Consider the following 18,618-nt stretch of genomic DNA (forward strand, 5'->3'; position numbering starts at 1 on the left):
AGTTTTTGTCAAATACTTTATAATATAGTATAGATACTATGGATTACTCTTTCGTTGTTTTGTTTCATACCACCCCCAACATGAGCTGATCTTCAGATGTTGGGGTTATATGATTTTTGGTCAGTAAGGATATGAACACGTAAAATTTGGATTTTTACAACTGATTTATTGATCATGATTATCTTTGAAAAAAATAATTTGAGATTAGATTGTAATTTGTATACCTAGGGTGAGAACTTGGATAGAGATATACCAATTAAACCATAGTATTGTTTTAACAATCACGGTCTAAATATATATCTTGGAAATTGTACGTTGAGATCAAGAGATGAGATATGCATTTTCAGGGATAAACTCGTTATAACTCGGAGAGAGTAACGAACAAAATTTTGATTCTGTATTTAGTGATTGATTAACTTGATAATTATTCGAATTGAAATACTCTATTTGAAACCTATTAGGATTCCAACTACCAATTGTTTGTCTCATTCAAAGTTTATAGCTTTTGTTTCTCTAAATTTGTACTTAATAAAATTCCCCTAACTTATATTTAAATAAAAGTGATATAAGAATTAAAAAAAAAGGCCTAAAAATGCATGTGGCTTAATAGTTTTTTCTAATAGTTATTAGAGTGTATTTGATACACCGGACAAGACAGGACAGAACAAGACAAAGATCTATGTCCCATGTTTGGCATTACTTTTATGTGGAACATACAGAAATAGAGTAGAACAAAGTGGAAGATGCATGTTCCACCCCTACCCCATGGAACAGGGTGGAACAAGGTAGAACATATTTATATTTTACCAATATAATCTCAAAATAAAATTTAATTATTTTCTAAAACATCAAATATGTCTCATTTTTACATTTTATTCATTCTTTAAATTTTATACATAACATAGAAATCACATTTGGAAAGGGTGGACAATTAGCTAGAGTAGCGGGTGTTGTAGCGAAAACTGATTGCGAAAAAAGGGAAATCGGACACATTAAAATTACCTTCTAGAGAGGTCTGTTTGATATCCAAAAACTGCTCAGTAACAAACGGACAAGTAGGGAATGTTTGGGTGAACCAGAAAAGTATGGGTAGAGTCGGATCTAATCGTTGACTAGGTACGCGCTCTATAGTAAGAGGAGTAGTTGTGAACCCTGTAGACCATTCATATGTGGGTGGTGAAGGAATGGCCTTAATTGGTAGAAAAAAACTCATAACCCCTTGGGGGTGATCCTGCACTTGGAAAAAAAAGTTTATTGTATTTTATGTTTCTTAAACTTTCATTATACTGTCTTCAAAATATTATTTTTATACAATTTTCATATTTTTATTAATTTATGTAATTTATTATATATTAATAATAGAAAAACAAGGTAGAAAAGAGATAAAAATAAAAACTGAAAACTACATAAACTTTTTATTTAGTGTCATTTTAATTGTTTTGACGAAAACTTTCTAATGATATATTTTGTTATAAAAAATAATTATTTCATTATAATTTAATAAATTACATAAATTAATTAAAATAAACAACTCATCAGGGGTAAATTGATCATTTTACTTATTGTGTTATGTCCAATTTTATCTTACCAAACATTGAACAATTGTTTTATTCTGTCTTGTCTAGACACCAAACACACCTTTTACGGAAGAGATCGAATCCGAACGTTATTCCAAATCACAATTACGATCTTACATTATCGAAACTGTAAGGACGAAAAGTGTTGTAACCAAGAATCCAGATACCAAAATTGTAATTTAATCAGGAATATTCCATTTATTATATACGGAATTTAAAAAATGCGATGAGGAAATTGGAGGCAATGAAATAGATGGATGGAAAAGGTCAACCCGATTAAGCCATTGGATTAAGTCGTATATGAGTCTGAGCCACTTGGCCTTCACCGTTGGGGGTTGGGGACTTTTGAGGGATATATACGTGGATGAGAAACAACTTCAAAAGTCAAAGCCTGAAATCAACGGCTGCTTTCCTCCTGCTTCCCATCAATTAAGCTAGACGTCTATCACATTAATACGTTCAATCTATTTATATTAAGATATTGTTTGAGATTGCTTATAAAAATAACTTATTGATTTATTCTGGTGTGACATCGGTAATAAACATTGTTGAGTGTTTGGATAAACAACTTATATTTATGTCAAACCGGTAATAAGAAGTTTTTTAAGAAGTTCAACTCTTCTGACTTATAATAGGTTGATAAGTGCTTTTGTAGAAAAGTTTAAGTTGTTTCAAATAAACAATCTCAAACACCTCCTAAATCTGGTGAAAATCGATAAAAAGTTAAATATTTTTATGTATATTAATTGAAAAAGAAGCCCGATAGTTTAAGTACATGACCGAAAAACCGACTTTTTGATGGGTATAACAAAAAAGTTAAAACGAACTCGACTTAATAATGATTGGGTAAGGTGTAAGATTTTATATCGATTGGGGAGGAGAACAAAAGTTGTTTTATAAGGGACGAAGTTGTCTGATATATTTTTAGTCGAATTCTGCTGTTTAGAGGGATCTTTTTAATTTCTTTGGTTGATATCAGTAGACTTTTCGGTTTTTGGTTGCTTATTGAGTATGTTTCGGTTTTTTGGTTGATGTTCCTTATAGCGAATGCATCTTTCATACCCAGAAAAATTTACTTGTGAAATTCAGTTGAGCTTATGCACATAACCCTACTCGGGAATGAATAGGTCAAGCCTCTGGACAAGCCGGCAAGGCTGGGTGGCAGAGTGGATCGAGTAATACACAAGTCTTCAATGTACAAATTAAGCTTTTAAGTAACTTTGTATGACTGTTTAATCAAATATCTGAAGTTTACTTTGGTTTTCAGCCAGTGATTTTTAGTACATTGGTCATTTTGTAATTATTGATATAACGTAAGTTGGTTTTCGTTTAAATGAACAATATTACATAGTTCGATGACCCTCTTTCATACTTTTATAATTGATATGTCTAACTGGAACTAATGGGTTGATTTGAATAGTCCAATATTCAACACGCCAAACAAACGTTACGTTTCTCTAATTAAAAAAAAACGTCTTTTTCTACATGTAGTTGCCGGTCTAATATGTTTTATGCGTAGACTGCTTATAATACAACTGTATCTTTTAGTCTTTTCCCAAAATTCTAATACTATACGTACACATTTGGTTCCAAAACCGTTATATAAATGATTTTTGCGTAACTGAAGAAGGTGTAATTATCTGGTAAATTTGAAGTATAAGATTATTAAGACGGGACAAAATTCGTTTCAATAAGCTTTTGATAGTTTCGTAAAATGAATTATTGGTTTTACGTGATTAGAACCCGTCAATCAATCAAAAATTGTGGCGAGTCAATGTTTTCTTTTCAGTTTCACATTACCAGATCGAGCCTTAATTTTGGATCGAATATTATATCTAACAAAACTAAAGATATAACACAAATACAACTTGAGAAATTACGTTCAAATTTCAACATGTATTCATTGAAGACTCGAGAAAATATACAATAATGTTATGGTATTTTTCATATTGAAAATTTATGTATGTTTGTAAATAAAAGACTTTAATTATAAGCAGTATATTTTTACAGATAATACTCGTGCGATGCATTAGGATGGACCGTTTTATCGTAAATCAAGAATGAAAAATTAATGTGACTTCTTATCTGAAAACACAAAATTTATAACCTCCAGGAGATGCAAAAATATCATGTTTTCCTGGTTCGAATCCAGACGTTGTCAAAGCTTTTGTGGTTATGGAGGTTCACCCTCGGCCATTCAAGGTCGCCCAGTCACTGCGTGTGAATAGATATGTTATACCCATGGTTACGCAGAAAAATAATACCTTCAGTTACACCCACTGTATTCGAAGACTAAACCCACACCTGTATACTTTTTATAACAAAAGATGAAAAAAAAATCTAGTATTTAAAAGTGCATTTAATTGAGATGCTTCGAAATCAAATACTTGAAATCTTTTATAAAATAAAGTTCACCGTATCTATATCTGATATGATTTCAGCCCAAAAAAAATCTATGTTTCATTCAATTGGCATCCAAATAGTTGTTGAGTAGCCGTATTAAGTCAGCAACCATTAACGTGATTTTTGATGTATTTTATGCTTTCATATTTTTTTAATTACATACATAGACTTTTTTTGCACAAGACTTCTACATTTTCTTTTATGACATATATATATATATATATAGAGAGAGAGAGAGAGTTTGTTTCAAATGCAACTCATCGCATTTGTACAATCAATACAACTTAATAAATTGAAATATTTATGAAAATGATGAAAGTTTATTTATTAAGATTTAAATATTTATGGAAGATGAATAATGTTATTAATTATGATCAATACATTATATTAGGAAACAATTAAAGCTCTATTGAAATTACATATTCATCAAATTAAATGGACAGTTGAAATTGAGTTGTATTGGTTGTACAAATGTAAAAGGTTGTATAATAACTCATCTCTCTCTTTATATATATATATATATATATATATATATATGTGTGTGTGTGTGTGTGTGTTAAAATGATAAAATAAATATAAATATGACTACTTTTATCATGGTTGGTTTATAAACTAAAAATGGTCTTAAAGTATGTGTACTTTTTATACATTTTGCAATAAGAACTATTGGTGAAATTTGAGTTCATGTGCATATTAGAAATATGCTTAATGTTAACAACATTTGAAAAGCATGCTTATTTTTTCACATTCACTTTAAAGGACCTCTAGTTTATAATATCTCAGTCTTTTTCTCCATAAGAACAGCTATTTCATGAAATAGTAGGTCTAATTTAGACGGAGTGCTTTCCACGTCCGAAACAGTTGAAGAAAGGGTCGAACCTTTCAGGGACGGACCCAAAAACAAAAAAATATACGATGGCACCATTTGATCATAAGAAAAAAAAAATATAAGAAATTGTTTTCAAACGGTGACACCGTTTGACTATAATAAACAAATATACATAATTTTTTTCAAATTGTGGCACCGCTTGACTAAGAAAATGACACTAACATGATTCGGACTTGGGTGTGGGGTGGAATAAAAGTCTTGCAAACCAACTCTACCAAATAAAACTTGTTCTCATTGTAGTTTCAAAATACATACGGTAGCACACAACAAATTAATACGGTTACACCGTTCATGAAACCGAATTTTTTTACCCTTCGGCGGAGAAATAATACGGTGGCACGTGCCAACTATACCACATACATAGGTCCGTCCATGGAACCTTTTAGAGATCATCTATTTGACTATGAACTTTTGAATCAACAAAACAAAATCCGTAGGTTCTAAATACTAAATAGTTTTATTAAGAGGCAGTTTCTGAATCATTAAGAGGTGAATCTTGTTTGGCAAAAAAAAAATATGTCTCTTAATGGTTCTTAAACCCTCTGAATGATTTTGTATCATGGGTCTCCCTTAACCATTAAGTGCCCTAATTCAATTGTAAACAATTATAATTCATTTTGCACTATACCATGAGAGCATGTAAATCATTCTGCAACAAACCATTCAACAACTGTCAAACGACATCTTATTTTCTTCAAGCAACATCATATGTCGTATCATAGTTTACTGGTATCTGCCATTATTATCAGCATCCAACACGTATCAAACTCAATCGAGTATGTAACAAGCAGAATCAAGCTTCATCGATGTTGAACCTTATTTTGAGAACAAATTTGAAGCATATTTTTTATATTTGTCAACATTGGGTGTAATTATGATAGAGGTGGACTTATTGAGCATGGAACTCAAAGTTTCTTAGTACTATCGAATTATTTTTTAGTGATTATTATAAATTTATAATATTAAATAAAATTAGAAGCAATTAATGAATGATTTACTATTAACTAGAATGGTACTCACGCAATGCAGCGAGATACATCTTGATTTTAATGTTTCGTTTTATATTTTGGATCTATACATGTTATAATGAATGAATGGTTTACTATTAATACAATACCTTTTAAACAAATTTGGTTTATGAAAGAATGCTAAATTTGCATAATCGATTACAAGTTTTTCTAAAAGAGATGTGAATTTTCTAATTTATTATTTTATATAAAAATTAAATATAAATACAAAAATTAAATACTTAGACCTCTTGCTTTTGTCATCGTCTTAAATGAACGTTGGACAAAACTTTATATGAAAACGATGTTTTGCATTAATTTTGCAGGTTAATTAAAATCATAAGCACTCCAAAAAAAATAGTAAATTACAAGGGTGGTGTCAGATTGATTTGAGTTTGTGTTTCAAGGTCAAAAGTGTCTGGAGGTTTCAGGTTCAAATCCAAAGTGGAATAAAAAAAATCCCTTTGTGGCTATGAACGTTTAAATGCGGTGACTTTGGGTTACCTGCAAAGCAGTTGGTCGTCATAAGATTAGGTGGCTAATTGGCTCGTATAACGGGTTGAATATCCAGGTTAATAAAAAAATAGCAATAACTATTTACATTTAATCTAATCTATTGTCAATTTAGTAATATTCTTTACTATGGAATGGAAAAAAAACTTTTTTTTATAGGGAGGGGGGAGACCCCTCCAGATCAAAAAAAAAACATTAAAAGCAAGCCAAATATGCGTTCGATTGGGGGCGAACCACATCCATCGGAAAAAACCAAGGCATCCCGAGGGGAAAGAGATGAGGGGAAGAGGGGGAGAAGAGAAAGAAGAGAGAGAGAGAGAGATAAGAGAAGGAGAGAGAGAAGCCAACCACAAAGGAATGGCCTACCCAAGCCAAGACCGGAAAACAACAGGGGAAGAGGAAAAAAAAGAACTTACGAATGAAAAAAAGGGTAAAACGATAATAACGAAATGAAAGAGCATAATAAAATTTTGTCAAAAAGAAGACGAAGAAATGTGTTCTGGTTTTTTTAAGACGGAAAAGGAATTCAACGTAATTACGTTATAAGTTTGTGTATTTTACATGTAATAACGTTTCAAGTCCCTAAAATGAAATAACTACGGATTTAGATCTTATGATATGCATGTCATAACGTCTTCGACCCCTTGCCCTAACCATGTTAAACAATTTATGCTAAGTAGATACATTAAAGGGGTATTTTAGTCTTTTTATACCATTTTCTTACTTTATATTAAAAATATTATTATGTATACATAGAACATATGAGCATATATACTCGGTGAAACCCCATTCCCAATGCCGGAGAAACCCTATCTTCTTGCCTAATGATCTGGATACAGGACCGACCACTCTGCCATTGCCTACCACCATCGAGTTCCATCTCCTTCCCCTTCGCGTTGTTCCTCCCATCCTTCATTCTTCAACGATTAAACCAAAAGCAAATGGTACATCGACCACCCGCCACTATTGCCTCCTCGCAACCACCGTCCCCCCTGCATCTTGTCGCATCCTCCGAGTTCCGACTGTACATAAAGAAAGGAGGGACATTTAATTTGGATCTGATAATGTTTTTTCTAACAAATAATGAGTAAAATGGGTAACACTACCAAAATACCTCACACCATTACTTAAGCTATTGAATTTAAAATTTTCAACTGAATAAGAGCGAGAGATCAAAGACGGTATAAAATGCATACAAAAAACTCATATCCATAATCTATACTATATTATAAAGCATTTGATATAAACTCTTGCATGAAGTATTGTTTATTGATGCATATTATTTAAAATTCACGATTCAAAGTAATTTTGGAATAAGTAAAACTTATTAAAGCTCCATTTTTAAATTCGTATAATAATCTGCATAATCAAATACATGACAAACATCTATTTTAAATATAGAAAATCTAAAATATAATTAAGATAATAATTGAGTTATACAGAATGTTTAATTATTATTTTTATATAAATTATATTATTAAACCAAAAATAAATTACTTTGTTATTAAATCTAAATTAAATTATAATAAAAAATTGAATTAAAGAAGTTACACCAAAAAAACGAAAACTATTAAATAGTTAATTTGATACTAATATCGATTTATTTTATCTTCAAATTTATATTTCATTTGACAAAAAAAACTCTTAAAATCGTAGAGACAAAATAAAAACTAAACATTAAAATGAAGATTTATCTTACTGTATTGCACGAGTATCTTTCTAGTTATTTTAAAAAAGAAGACTTGAAACGTTATGACGTGTAAACTATAGGGACCAAGAAAGTAAATTAGTATAAAGAAAACGAATGAATTAAATATTTATGTTGACACGTTGGTTATAAACCCAGATGCGTTACCATCCTTATATAAATTATAATTGTGTGACTCACCAAAAACAAAATTAGTTAGTCAACGTTATTGACGTTCTATTTGACTGCTGCCGTATGTACGTCCTGATTATGTCACCTTTAATTACTTCATTATTTATTTCTTTTTTAAATCACAATCTCTATCTCTTTTTCACATTATACTAAAAGAATTCAGTAAAAATATTAAAAAACGACTTGATAAACCCCCAGTCTTTTTTTAAAAAAACTTATTAAATATTATTTATTAATGCACAATTTTTAAATTTCAGATTTACAAAAAATTATCACACACACATATATATTATAAAACATTTGATAAAAACTCTTAAAAATTATTTTTTATACATGAAATAATGTTTATTAATACATATATTACTTAAAATTCAAGATTACAAGTGAATTGTGCATAAGTACAACTTATTAAAGTTTCATGTTTGAATTCGTGTAACTAACTGCAGATAAACATAATCTAGGGGATAAATATCTCATTTTAAATATAAAATATGATTAGGATAATCATTGAATTTTCTAACAAAATACTTAATTATTATCTTTATAGAAAAATATATTATTAAAGCGAAGATAAAAAAATGAATTAAATAAATACACAAAAAAAAAATTAAATAGTTAATTTTGTATTAATATCAAAAAAAAATTCCAATTATTTATGATGTCTTCATATTTATATCTTGTTTAAAAATAAAAACATTATCGTTTTTTCAAAACCATATAAAATTCTATTATAACATTGATTGAGACAAAAAAAAAAAACACACAAAACATTAAAATCAAAATGTATCTCACTGTATTATACGAATACCCTTCTAATATATATATATATATATATATATATATATATATATGGTTGGGTTTACGTGAGACCAAGGGTTTTTCGTGAGACCCGTAAGACCAATTTATATTCATTGATCAACTTTATAAGCTAATGATCTAATGGTCTAAAATTGTACGGTGACAATTTTGTAATTATTGAGAAGTCTCGTGGCGTTTATGAATGTTCAGATCTGACGATTGTAGATCTAATCCAATGGTTAAGAATTGGTCTTACAGATCTCACGAAAAATCATTGTTCTCATATGATCCCAAGTTATATATATATATATATATATATATATATATATATATATATATTAAAACTAAATAGTAATCAAATACGAAATAATCATTGATCCTATTAGTATAATAGAATATTCACGTGCATGATTGAGCAATGTTTTCTTCCCAAGTCTTCGAAATGCACAATGCGAAAGTAATCTAACCAATTGGTGGAAGCTTCTCATTGGATAAAAATCACCTCCCTAAAATTAACCATATGAAGAAACGTTATCAGATAACATAAATTAAATAAATTTAAAATAAATAAAAATCTGATGTGTCTTAATTTTATTAATAAGAAAACAATAAGTTATATCTTAATTTTATTGATAAAACAATAACAAATTATGTCTTAATATATTGATTCTCATTAGAGAAGAAAAGTACTTTAATTTAGAGTCGTCAAACACGGGCTAAAATGCCTTCACGTGTTTATAGCATCATGGATCATTTTATTCTAAAAAAATTATATTATTATTTAAAAAAAAATTTAAAAATATAAATATATAAAAAGTTTGTTGTTTATTTATTAAAATATTAAAATAAATATTATTAAAAATATAATCATACAAACAAGTTGAACCTTTTTGATGATATGAACGGAACAGTAAAACGGCGCCGGCCGGCCGATGACGGAAGTGCCGCATTCAAACAAACTTTCAAGAGGTTGCCAAATAGAAGTTCACGGAATTCAATTGTTCACCAAACGTTGCAAAGAAAGTCAAATCAATTAATAAAATTCAAAAGTCAAAATTAATTCCCAAAAGGGAAAGGGCGGACACGCCATGTAATTACACCTCATCGTATAATAATAATAACACCTTCAACTACATTTTCAACGATTAAACCTTTATTAATTGATTTAAGTCCGAATAAAATACAAAATGTAAATAAAGTAAATGTTGCATTTGTTTTGATATTTATATCATGAATAAAATATAAATATGTTTAGCTTATTGAAATTTCATATTTTAAACAAAACAAAATATTGTGAAGGTAAAAAAAATTCGAACTTTCACATGCTGTGAAGTTTTAAGTGTAAAATGTTATCTCACGTGTCTTACGAAAACAATCTTGTCTCACAAGACACCAAATCTATTTGTTAATGTCATATTATAAATTATATATATATATATATGATATTTTATGTCATTTTAGTTTATTATTTAAAATGTTAATGATTTAAAACGGAATAACATATTTAATATAAAACATACCATTTACATATATATTACAATACGAGTAAATAAAAAAGATATATAATTGAAAGAAGAAATTAAATAACACATGATTATAATCTAAATGCATTTCTAACAGATTATTTAAAATAAAAAAATGAGGATTTTGAATAATTTTTTACTTCAAATATTATCCGAAACAGGAAAAATATGAAAGCGGGTATGAAATTCCTCCAAATTTTGAGAATTCTCAAAAAATATAACCAATTTTTTAAAATATATTTTACCAATAAGAAATTTTGAAATGTTTTTAAGAAAAAAATAATATTTTATTAAATGTATAAATATTTTAATAATATAATTAATATTATAATCTTAAAAGTATAGAAAAACACAAATTTTAAAGATTTTAAATATTAAGAATCTATTGGATATGCTCTAATAACCCAATAAATAGATAACTTATTTCTGATATAGTTTATAATTTTTTTTTATATATGACAAATAAAACAAATATACCTCTTCACACCCTCCTCACATTTGGTAAAGATTAAACTTTGACCTTTTACGAGGCCAAAGACTTACATACCACTAGGACAAAGGCTTTTTGGTAATATTTTTATTTTTGCCACTTAGGGGTTGTTTACCAAACACGTATCCGGTAAGTGCTTACCGGTAAAATGTAACACTATTATTTACTTACCGGGTAAGATATTAATCCATCAAAACGACATTGTATGTAACAATTCATCCGGTAAGCGCTTACCATGGTAAGAGTCGTCACCCTCACTTATCGGGTAAGACTCATGGTCCTTGTCTCGCTCTTACCGGATAAGATTCTTAGTCCTTACCATATTCATCCGGTGAGATAATGTGACTTGGGGGATGTATGGTAATTACTAAATGGTTTGGTGTAAAACAATTAAGTGGTCAGAATTATTAAGAGGCTCTCATGATATAGTGTAAAATAAAATATAATTGTTTGATAATTATGTACAATGAAATTATGGCTCTTAATGGTTAAGGGAGATCCTTGATACAAAATCATTCAGAGGGTTTTAGAACCATTAAGAGACAAACTTTTTTTTCGCCAAACAAGATTTGCCTCTTAACGATTTAGAGGTTGCATGTTAATGGAACTATTAAGAGGTAAACAAACAACCCCTTGATAAGCGTTTATCCGGATAAATGTTTGGTAGGAGTGTATTATAATACTTTTCTGTTTAATGAAAACATGGTGTATTTTTTTTTTCTAAAAATAATAATGGAAATAAATTATAAAATACGCTATATAATATTCAATTTAAAACAACCCGGTTAGTATGTGGATGCGAAGGTTCGAAGCATCTCATCTCATCTCATCTTGCTTTACTACAAATCCTCTATAAATGTATCTTCATCTTCTCTTCTCATGGATTTCAAATTTCACTTGTGGCTGTTTCAATCTGTTTAATCTTATCTATAACAACACCTTTCGATCCTTTTGAATCATTCAAGCAATCAAGACACCATTTTTTCTTGATTTTGATTGCAAAGATCTTTACTTGAAATGACGAAGGAGAAGACGACTGATCATGTTCCGTCGTCGCCGGAAAAGAGTTCTTCACACCGGCGACAGAAGCTCGGTGTGCTTTTCCATAATTCTGAACCCGACATTTTAAGCACCACCGTTCAAGAACAAGAAGACGCCGGTAGCAGTACTTCCCATCACCGCCATAGCAACGTCGCGTTTCCAAAAGCATCCATGTCTCCAAATTCATCTCCTGCTAATTACTTCATGTCGCCGTTAAACCAGGCCTCGCCGTTTTCGAAATCGCCGTGGAACGTTTCTACTTTGAATGCTCACGCCGGCGGAGGAATTGACGGTCACGGTGACATGCCGGCGACGGGGTTAATTGGGTCTTTGGTGCGTGAAGAGGGTCATATTTATTCGTTAGCGTCGTCAGGTGATTTGTTATACACAGGTTCCGATTCTAAAAACATTCGGGTGTGGAAGAATTTTATGGAGTTTTCTGGTTTTAAATCCAGTAGCGGATTAGTGAAAACCATCGTTGTTTCCGGTGATCGGATATTTACCGGCCACCAGGACGGCAAAATTCGGGTCTGGAAGTATTTGGATAAGAAGAAGAAAGCTTACAAACGGGTCGGTAATTTACCCACAACGAAAGACTACATCAAGAGCTCCCTGAACCCTAATAATTACATTGAAGTAAGACGACGACGCAATGTTCCGTGGATAAAGCACTACGACGCCGTTGCGTGCATGAGTTTGGATGAAGAAAGAGGGTTATTATATTCAGGATCGTGGGATAAATCTTTTAAAGTTTGGAGGCTTTCGGATTCGAAATGCTTAGAGTCCGTACACGCCCACGAAGACGCCATTAATTCCTTCGTCGTCGGTTTTGACGGTCTAGTTTTCACCGGTTCCGCCGACGGAACGGTGAAGGTGTGGCGGAGGGAGTTGGTAGGGAAAGAAACAAAGCATATGATGCTTTACAGTTTACTAAACCAGGAAACCGCCGTCACGGCGTTGGCGGTGAACACGGCGGAAGCCGTCGTGTACGCCGGATCATCAGACGGGCTAGTGAATTTCTGGGAACGACCAAAACACACGTTGGCTCACGGCGGTGTTATCAGAGGTCACAAGCAAGCAGTCCTGTGTCTCGCCGCCGCAGGGAGCTTGTTGTTTAGTGGATCGGCGGACAAAAACATCTGTGTGTGGCGGAGGGAAGTCGGCGGCTTCCACTCATGCCTCTCGGTGTTAACCGGACACACCGGTCCGGTCAAATGTTTGGCGGTGCAGGAGCAGCCGGAAGATGATGAGAATAGTGTTCGAGAATGGGTGGTGTACAGCGGTAGTTTAGATAAGTCAGTGAAGCTGTGGCGGGTGGCGGAGCAGCCATGGAAGTAATACACGCGCCGCCGTAATGTGGGCTGAGAGATAATGGAAGAATGAAAGCCATGTGGGTCCCTTTCCAAAAAGAGTCCAATTTTTTGGAAATTATTGGTGGTGATGAAATTGGTTTGAATTATTTGTATTGTGATGTATAGATGTAGACATAGGCTTTGGGTTGATAGACATATTTTGGTTGCTTTGTTACATTGATATTTTTCTATGTTTCTTGAAATCTTGATACCATTCACATTCAATGATTTAATGGAACCACAAAAATGGGTATGTTTTGGTAGCAATCAATCGAACGAATTTGATGATAAACAGACACTTCGGTAGGTAGTAGCAATCAAGTATTGGAGACATTTTGACATATTCACCCGTGAAGAAAGTGGATGGTTGGAAACTTAGATTGCTGACACGCAATAAGGATATTTACGATGTTTGGAAGGAAACTAGAACAGGTGGCGAAGTCACCATCAAAGAGATCATAAGTTTAAGAGCATCATAACCACAAGGGTGGTGTCTGATTGGTTTGAGCTTGGCTCCAAAGGTCAAAAGTACCAGAAGGTCACAGGTTCAAATCCAATGAAGAATAAAAATCCTCTTGTGGCCACGAAGGTTCAAATGCGGTGACTCCGGGCTATCTGCAAAGCAGGTGGTCGCCCTGGGATTAGTCAGCTCGCATGACAGGTTGGATATCCAGGTTAATAAAAAAAAAAAAAGTTTAAGAGCATCATTTGATAGGCAAAGGGTTTATCACCAATAATCCTTGAGGCAGTCTGTATCGCCTTGTTTTAAGACCATGTGATAGACAAATTAGGTATTCAACGTTTACTAGGAGGATGGATTAAGAGCAAAGTGGCCATACTAACGAGTCTAATTCCCAAATGAATTGTAATTCTCACGTTAAAGCTGTGAGAGTCGAACATATACATATGGATGCAAATATACCACGGTGGAACCAACTGTGTTATGCTCTAAGGACGGTACGAGGGCATAGTTGGTAATAAACATCGTCTTAGTTACAAAGATGCAACCAAGTGTCTGCAGAAATTGAATCACCAAAAGACAACATAACCTTCCATCAGGCACAAACATTAAAGTCGAACAATCCAATCTTAACAATTCACGTTGCCAACGTATATCTACCAACCCAATAAAAGAAGCAAAACATTTACCAAATAACATAATTAAATAACTAACCTAAAAATCTGCCATACGTATCTTGGACGAGTTTTGTGACGGATTATCTACTCATATTGACTCTTAAACTAACTTCTAGTGGTAGCCTTTGAAATGTAAAGCGGTGTTGCTTTTAGAAGCCATAATAGAACATAATTGATGTAGAATTATGAATCGTCATGATAGAATGCATAGTTACAGGTTTAAACGTAAGAAACCAATACTTCAAGAATGGAGAGAGGCGATGTATGATTGTCTACTTCTTAATAACCAATGTGAGATATATGTTTGTGATGGTGGGCAAAGGTGATGGGTGTCACTACTAAGTTAACAATTAGGGGGAGTTTATTAAACGCTTAGCCGGTAAGTACTTAATGAACAATTTTCCTTACCGGATAAACATGACAAGGGACACGAATCTTAACCAGTAAGAGCGATGATAAGAATGGAGAGTCTTACCTAAGTGAGGGTGACAACTCTTACCCGGGTAAGCGCTTACCAGGTAAATTGTTGCATATGATATGTTTTGATGTACTGCAATCTTACCCGATAAAATAAATTATAGTGTTCACTCTTAATGGTAAGTGTTTACTGGATAAACATTTAGGTAAACGGCCCCTTAAATTGGTTTAATGGTGATATATTCAGTTTTTTGTTATAGTAACTTAAAATGATTTAAAAAAAATTAGAGGTTAAGACTTTTTGTGGTCGGTTTAAAGTTCATGGACCAAACATAAATTAGAGTTATTTTAATGCAATTAATTAGGAGTGTTCATTGGTTTGGTTGATCGGGTTGAAGACATTAGAACAATCCAACCTACTGCTTATGGCTTGGAAAATCTTAACCCAACCCAAACCAAACCTTACGGGTTGGTCGGGTTTATACTTTGGTACATTAAAATATTTTTCTAACTTTGAGTATGTTATTTCTCTAATCATAATTTATTTGTCATCATCAGCCATTTGATATAACTTACCTTTTCTTCTTAAATCTTACATCTATTACATTCAATTAATTTTCTCAATTTATATATATTTACAGTTGTTGAACATATATACGAATGAATTATATAAAGATGGAGAATAGATTGAAAATACGTGTATATGAAGAGAGTACGTGATATTGTAATTGTCTAATGTATATATATTAATCGAAACTCAACAACCATATTAAATCCAAGAAATACAAGGATATAGGGATGACAAAAAAAACCCGAAACCGATGGTGAAAACCGAAAACCAAAACTTTCGGGCCGGGTTCGGGGACATCTGATCGGGGACGGGGAAGGATCGGGGACAAATTCGGGGATTTTAACGGGGACGGGGACGGTGATCATCGGCCCGTCCCGGCCCGATATGTGTGTATATATATTAATTTTAATATATATATACACACACACACACACATATATATATATATATATATATAATATCATTAAAAGAAAATAGTAACATTAAAATTTAAAAGACTTTTATCCATTTTATCTCAACAACCCAAATAAAGCTCACGAAAAAATCTAGTTTATTTGTCTAAAATCGTGATTTTAGTTGTATGATATTTGAATTTCTGTTTAGTTCTAATACATTGTTTGTAATTGGTTCGATTATGTTTGAGACATTTAAACTTACATCTTTAAAAAACATTGTAATTTATTTTTAATTGTGAAAATTAGCATATTGTAATTTTTTCCAGATCGATTTCGGGTATAACTAACGGTGAAAATATGATTTTTATCCTTAACGGGTTCCCCAACGGGGATCGGAAAACCGTGGGGACCCGATAGGGATCCCCGATGGGGATCGGGGCGGTTACGGGGATGGTTTTTGCTATCGGTTTTGGGGACGGGGATACCAATACTCGGCCCGTTGCCATTCCTACAAGGATATCGGGTTCATCGAATTGAGTTGGGTTCAAATAATAGTAGAACCCAATACCTACGGTTTGAAAATTTTACAACTCGATTAGACATCGGTTAAGTCATTTCGTGTTGAATTGGATTGAGTTGATCAGGTTTTTCAGCACCTCTACAATTAATATTAGTTTCTACACAAACGATAATTAGTTTATGATAAATTACAGGGGCACTTGTCATAAAAACACGAACTATATGAGTGGTTTAAACAGAATCATCGTCTCCATTGAAGTCGTCAAGATAGAAGAACAATATGGGTTCAACACCTGCTGTAACACCCTCAAATTTAGAAAACGACAAAAAGGTTAAAACTTTCAAACTACTTCAAACGTTTAATACAAAAACACATAAAGTTTACATGTGATGGAGGGCCAGATGAGTATCAGAGTTCTAAACAGGATTATCTAATTTCTAAATAGAATTAGAATATATGTGGTGCTACTACAACATCAGTTCTGTTATCTTCAAAACCAGATGACGCCTTTAAAGTCATCCTTCGAACCTCTACACAACTCCAAACATTGTTGAGATCCCATTAAGACCTGATATACATGTCAATAAAAAATGTTAAACTTAATGTCTAGTGAGTTAAAACAGTTTTATCATATATAATATAAAACAGTTAAAATGAACAATTTTCTTTAAACAACGACATATCCTTTATAGCTCGAATCTTGAAAAGGAATTATATTTACAAAGCTCAACATTTCCAATGCAAATACCTGTTTTGGATAAATAACCAATATGCAAACTTACCCGAGCGCAAAGCGCAAAATCCAAACACCAGTTTTAAAGAGAAACTATATATTCAAAACATTGAAAGCATGGGTAACGAAGTACCGAAAACAACACTTTTCAATGACTAGGGAGACCGGTTTTCATTAAATGTGGCGGGAACACAAGATAAGCCACTTGTCAACGTTCTCGAGTTCCACCTCGGGACACGAACCCCCGTATACCACTCCAATGAGTACCACCGCAAGATCCCCACAATGACCCTAATGTCTACTTGACCTCTAGATGAGTCTCACAACAAAAGTCATCGGTCTCCGTATACGGCTTCAACAAGCACCACACAATACCATAGTAGTAGGGTTGTAAATGAACCGAACGAACACGTACGGAGACTTGTTCATGTTCGTTCGTTTAACTTAACCGAACAAACGAACGAACACGAACGGTAAATGAACGAAAATATTTGTGTTCGTGTTCATTCGTTTAGAAATCAGGTGTGTTCGTGTTCGTTTATGTTCGTTCATTAACATACTAAACGAACGTAAACGAACGAACATAAACGAACGAGTTAGACGAACATAAATAAATATTATTTGAATTCAAAGTAAATAAATAAAAGATTATATATTAAATTTAATATATAAACGAACGGTAAATAAACGAACGGTAAATAAACGAACGTTCACGAACATAAATGAACGAACGAGACTCTTGTTCATGTTCGTTCGTTTAACTAAACGAACAAAAAAATTTGTTCATGTTCGTTCATTTATTAAATAAACGAACATAAACGAACTTCCCACCGAACGGTTCACGAACGGTTCGTTGAACGTTCGGTTCGTTTACAGCCCTACATAGTAGTGTTAAATTTTACATCGATTATACACCGAATGTTGTTTTGATGAACTAAAATCTTACCCGGTAAGTACATAATAGTGTTAAATTTTACCCGTAAACACTTATCAGATAAGTGTTTAATAAACGACCCCTTAGTCTTTTGAAATTAGTTTCAGGGTTTCACGGAAAGAAATTGCAAACTACAATATGAAAAAAATGCAATTTCGTAAAACCAGAGAAAAAACCATAATGTTAAAAGGTTCAGGGAAAAAACCGTAATTTCAGAAAACTACAGGGACGAAAATTATTGTTTATGATAAATTACAGGGTTTACTTGTCTTAAAATACAAACTATATGGGGTAAGTTGTTAAAACCTTAGTTTTAGGGGTTTAAACTTTAAACAAACAATCTTCAACCGTCGTCGCCATTGAAGCCGCCGTGACGGAGGAAGAACAGGGGTTCAACGCCCGTTGCAAAATCTCTCTCTCTCTCTCTCTCTCTCTCTCT

The 18,618-nt window shown here is 32.4% G+C and overlaps 1 protein-coding gene across 1 annotated transcript; it reads left to right on the forward strand.

Annotated features, from left to right (window-relative positions):
- The first annotated feature begins 12,096 nt into the window (after positions 1 to 12,096).
- On the forward strand, positions 12,097 to 13,737 carry LOC112516304 (protein JINGUBANG-like). Its single transcript, XM_025123321.1, has one exon. It carries the CDS (start codon positions 12,097 to 12,099, stop codon positions 13,456 to 13,458), a length of 1,362 nt encoding a protein of 453 aa, XP_024979089.1. The 3' UTR covers positions 13,459 to 13,737.
- Positions 13,738 to 18,618: the final 4,881 nt, after the last annotated feature.

This window comes from Cynara cardunculus (genome assembly GCF_001531365.2).
Source record: "Cynara cardunculus var. scolymus isolate 2C chromosome LG 8, CcrdV1, whole genome shotgun sequence".
NCBI classification, from domain to species: Eukaryota; Viridiplantae; Streptophyta; class Magnoliopsida; order Asterales; family Asteraceae; genus Cynara; species Cynara cardunculus.